Source organism: Nicotiana attenuata, chromosome 7, assembly GCF_001879085.1.
Source record: "Nicotiana attenuata strain UT chromosome 7, NIATTr2, whole genome shotgun sequence".
In the NCBI taxonomy this organism is placed as follows: Eukaryota; Viridiplantae; Streptophyta; class Magnoliopsida; order Solanales; family Solanaceae; genus Nicotiana; species Nicotiana attenuata.
The window spans coordinates 66,350,638-66,355,837 of record NC_031995.1 but is presented as its reverse complement, the minus strand read 5'-3'; the positions used below and the strand labels follow the sequence as shown (position 1 = coordinate 66,355,837).

Here is a 5,200-nt window from a genome sequence, read left to right as displayed (position 1 = left end):
AAATAGCCACAAAATTGAATGTCGAACAAATCCAAATCTTCGTCAGAAAACTACGTACATTATGCTATGCTTACATCACAAACACACAATAAAGAATGAAAACTATTAGACAAAGAAGTCAAATTTGAGCATCTCCGCAATCAAATCCCAAGTCTTTATTTATTCAGAATTTAAATTTGATTGCCTGGACAATGTAATTGAAATATTTATATTGTAAGATTCACTGTAAAGCAATAACTCGTAAATATTATAGTAATAAACATTACTCCTAGGTAACCTAAGATATATATACTACGATATATATATATATATATATATATATATATATATATATATATATATATATATATATATATATATATATATATATATATATATATATCTTAGGTTAAACTATACGAATTGCGTAAATAATCCATACTCCGTCAGTGCATATACATTAAATTGATTAATTTATTTATTTAGCTCAAATGTGTCTTTGTTTGGAATTTACGTAAAAGGCCTAAATACTCAATGGCAATATATATATCCCAACCCCACCTTCACTTCCCTTTGAAGCAACATTCATCTTTATAAACATCTTCCATCAATAATCACAACCCAAGATTTCAAATGGTAATGGCTGATCTCTGCCGAGGCCGCCACCTAATCCTTTTATGGATTTCAGCCACACTTGTAACCATCTCTTCTGCTATGCCACCACCAAACCCTATCAAATGCAATATAACAGTTTGCCAACTTTCCAATTCCTACGGTATTTGGGGAGACAGACAAATATGTCACGCTCCCAAAATTGTCTATCCCACAACAGAAGAAGAGCTTCGACAAGAATTAGCCAATGCAAACAAGAACAACCTTAAAGTCAAAGTTGTTACAAGATTTTCACACACCATTCCTAAACTCGCATGCCCCAGTACTGGAAATGCCGCTGTCTTCATAAGTACTGAAAAATACGACTCAACTATTAATGTGGACGTGGAAAAACTTACAGTCACCGCTGATGGCGGAGTAGGGCTTCGAAAGCTTATAGATACAGTCGAAAAGGCGGGGTTGAGTTTGGTGGCGGCTCCATATTGGGAGGGAGTGACGGTTGCCGGAGTAATAAGTACGGGGGCTCACGGCAGTTCGTGGTGGGGCAAAGGAGGAGCAGTTCATGATCATGTTATTGCTCTCAGTCTTATTGTACCAGCAAATGAAGCTGATGGCTATGCCAAAATAATCAAATTGATACCACAAAATCCACTGTTCAATGCTGCTAAAGTTTCTCTTGGATTGCTTGGCATCATTTCTAAGGTAACAAACATTTTTCTTTGATATTCTTTATATATATATACTAATGTTTGTTTCCTTTTTATTCAACAAACTTAATTTGGAGGGTGCAAGTTATTTTCGTGCCTAGTTTATTCGTATGTCCAAGTTGGTTTCTTTCGATTGTCGTAATTAACATTTTTACGAATGGATTTCCTTAGAGAATTAAGGAAATCACTTTAGAGCTGAAATTACGTATAATTAATTGATTTATCAACTTGTTCTTTCCACCGGGAGTGTGATTAGTTCATTTACATTTTTTCGATTTATAAAATGTCTCTTTCTATAGCTGTAAAATCATTGGTACTATTACCTTTAGCCTAAGAGACAAAAAGAAGTAATACTAGGGATACCATTATTTAAGAATTTATCTCAATTACAGAGTATTCATCATATTCTCTCGTTATTTTTAGGTAGACAGACTGGAATCTAATGATAAAAAAAAAAAAATAAAAAAAAAAAGAGGCATCCAGCGCATAATTGGGAACAAGTCACTTTTTTTTCTTCTTTTTTGGCTGCAAAATGGGAACAGGATCTGGCTAGTGAGAATGACATATAACATTTCCCATCAGAGCATCAACTGAATGCCAAAAGTAACAAGCTGTTTGATTAGTTAGTAGTCATTTGTGCTTCCAGATCGAACTTGTCCAACCGATGACAACAAGTATTACATAATGTCTGCCGGTGCTGCAAATAAAGTCCCACAATGATAGTTCTTTTCTTAAAAATAATTAATTAAATCTATCTGTCCAGATTATCACCTTCATGTGGTAGGAGTTTGTCATTAAACCTTACTATATCATAAAATCACAAAGGTGAGGGACAATAAACCCAACCTTTAATCCTAATAGTGGTTAAACGAGTCAGCTAAAGATGGTGTGACTATTCAATCAATAATCTAGTGGGGGTGGGTTACATAAGGTACTAATTGTAAACAAAACAAAGGAGACTCCCTTATATGAAATAGACTATGGTACATCAAAAAGGAAAAAAGGAGAATCTACTAACTTTGTTGCATATAAAAATGATAATGCTCTTCATTGAGGCTTTAACTTGGGAGTATAGAGAAATAGCTTCAATGAAGAGTGTTGATCTGTCAGTACACCAAAAGGTAAAACGGTTCACATTGTACATCTTCAGCAATCAGGTGGTTTGAGAGGCTTTTTTTAAATTAAAAAAAAAAAAAAAACCTGGAATATAAGTAAAAATTTGTGTTCCTTGCAAAGTACGACTCAACTTGGATAGAGAATCTGCAGGCCCATTTGACCTCTCTAGCTATAATAGTGTTCGAGTTCAATCGGTACAAATTGATCCCTCAGGTTATAATTGATGTCATCAAGAACCATTATTTGTATGCCATGGGTGGATTGTGATCCTTGATTCAATATGGTAGCTGAAAAGAAAAGAAAACTACATGTAACGTATAAGAGGATAATCTTTGGCATGAGACCTTTTCGGGAAAACCATTTGGGTTTTACCTAAACTGGACAATATCACATCCTGTTACGGGTATAGTTGGATTGACTTAATTAGCCCTACAATATCAAATTAATAGTAAAAAAACATAAAATATGGAAACGTAACACACTATCAAAAGTACACATGTGAGACAATGGTGGAGCCATGAATTCAAATAAGGGGATTAAAAAAAAAATCGTGATGCCAAAGGAAATTCAACAACTTATATATAAGCAAAAAAATCATTTTTACCCTATTTACATATTATAATCTTCCAACTAAGGTAATATAATTGAACCACCCCAGGCTCCCCTCCGATGTAAGAAAAGTTAAATCGCCCCTTTATTAGGACACCCCACAAAATTGAAACGATACAGAGGAGAGTGAAACCCCATCTAATGTTTTAATTGTTTTAATATAGTATTAACGTTGTAGGTGCAATTTTTGTGTAGGTGACTTTTCAATTGGAGCCAGCATTCAAAAGAAGTATAACATACAATTTCACGAATGATAATGATATAGAAGATGAGTTTATGGAACATGCAAGGAAGAATGAATTTGGCGACATTCAATGGTACCCTTCTAGACATACTGCTGTGTACAGATATGATAACAGAGTCCCCCTAAACACATCAGGCGATGGTGTCAATGATTTTCTGGGATTCCAATCCAATCTTATTCTGCTCTCTAAGTCTGTTCGAGCCACAGGTATTATACTATCTATCTAATTATTAATATTATGGAATTAGTTTATAGAAACATTAAAATATGCATCCTTACTCTAACATGCAATCGAGAAATCCGAAAATTTGATAACTTATGTCCTAGTTTTCTTATAGCTTTTGCTATTTATGGTAAAGAAATTAAGCTTAGTGAAGGGATTACGTGACCGCTATGATTAGTGTGACACAATTTGTGGAGTTATCATGTAATTATTTGTAGTTTAATGTATGTACCTTCACAATTATACTATTTTGATTTGCAGAAAAAGGCTTTGAAAACACGAGAAACTTGGGTGGCAAATGCACAATGGCAAGTTCTTTCGTGTCATATAAGAAATTGATAGCAAATGGATTAAAAAACAACAAGTTAATCTTCACTGGATATCCAGTAGTGGGTCCTCAAGGGAAAATGCAAACTTCAGGTTCTTGTTTATACTCATCGCCTATAGACATCACTAACACATGTGCTTGGGATCCAAGAATCAATGGACTCTTCTTCTATGAATCCACAGCCAAATTTCCATCTTCAATATTCGGAGATTTCATACGTGATGTGAAAAAATTACGCGATTTGGTCAAGCCAGAAAACTTGTGTGGCGTTGACATTTATAACGGATTTCTTTTTCGTTTTATCAAGGCCTCAAATGCATATTTAGGCCAAGGGGAGGATTCAGTTGTCGTGGATTTTAACTATTATCGCGCTAATGATGCCTTAACCCCGCGATTAAACCAAGATATTTGGGAAGAAGTAGAGCAAATAGCATTTGTTAAGTATGGAGCTAAGCCACATTGGGCTAAAAATAGGAATGTAGCATTTCTTGATGTGCCGAAGAAATATCCAAAATTTAACAAGTTTGTTGCAACCAAGAATCAATTGGATCCTAAGAATATGTTTTCTAGTGAATGGTCTGATGAGATACTGTTTGGGAAGCGAACTGCAAAGGGGGATGGCTGTGGCTTAGAAGGGATGTGTATTTGTTCAGAGGATAGGCATTGTAGTCCATCAAAAGGGTATTTTTGCAAGCCAGGACTTGTTTATCAAGAAGCACGTGTGTGTAGGTTTTCATCATCTTCCTCAAGCTGAAGGTCAGGGGCGGCTCAAAATAATTTGTGACTTAAAGCCAAACTTTGATGAAACGCCTTATTTTTTTAAAGGCATATTTTTATTTGAGAGTATTTCCGTGTAACTTTTGTAGATGCAAAGTTATTAATAATATAAACACACATACAAAAAATCAAGTATTTTTATCTGATTGAAAATATCAGCTAGGGTTTATCTTCTACTTGTATTATTTCCTTTTAACACTTTTAATTGGAAAAATAAAGTTAAACATCAATATTGAAGTGATTATTATGTTTTAAGGAACTTTTTTCGTTAAGAAAATATTTTTTCAGATTCGCATTGCCTGGTGAAATTAACTTGATCAAATCTATTTTGAAGTTTTCTATTTTCAGTTTATTAAAAAATTGTACTACTTTTTTACTTCGAAAAAATTGTTTTAATTTATTAGAAAAAATAATAATTCATACACCTACTACCAGTGAAAAATGGGTTCCCCAACATTTTGGGGCCTAAAGCCCTTGCTTTAATTTTCTTATGCATCAGCGGGCACTGAGCTGAATACTTATTTACTGTATTTACTTTCTCTAATACCGGAGGTGTCAAGCTGGAGTATTGGTTTTCTCTAATATTACAAGGAAATTGTTAAACC

The 5,200-nt window shown here is 34.0% G+C and overlaps 1 protein-coding gene across 1 annotated transcript; it reads left to right on the top strand.

The window, feature by feature from the left end:
* On the top strand, nucleotides 514-4,823 carry LOC109229242 (L-gulonolactone oxidase 3). The gene is made up of 3 exons (XM_019394616.1): nucleotides 514-1,293; nucleotides 3,219-3,474; nucleotides 3,752-4,823. Exons 1-3 carry the CDS (start codon nucleotides 613-615, stop codon nucleotides 4,570-4,572), a joined length of 1,758 nt encoding a protein of 585 aa, XP_019250161.1. The 5' UTR covers nucleotides 514-612; the 3' UTR covers nucleotides 4,573-4,823.

Excerpts from the sequence above, each read along its gene's own strand:
- LOC109229242 (XM_019394616.1), top strand. The coding sequence starts at position 613 with ATGGTAATGGCTGATCTCTGCCGAGGCCGCCACCTAATCCTTTTATGG. Across the intron at positions 1,294-3,218 it reads TGCTTGGCATCATTTCTAAG|GTGACTTTTCAATTGGAGCC; the intron begins GTAACAAACATT and ends ATTTTTGTGTAG. Across the intron at positions 3,475-3,751 it reads TAAGTCTGTTCGAGCCACAG|AAAAAGGCTTTGAAAACACG; the intron begins GTATTATACTAT and ends TTTGATTTGCAG.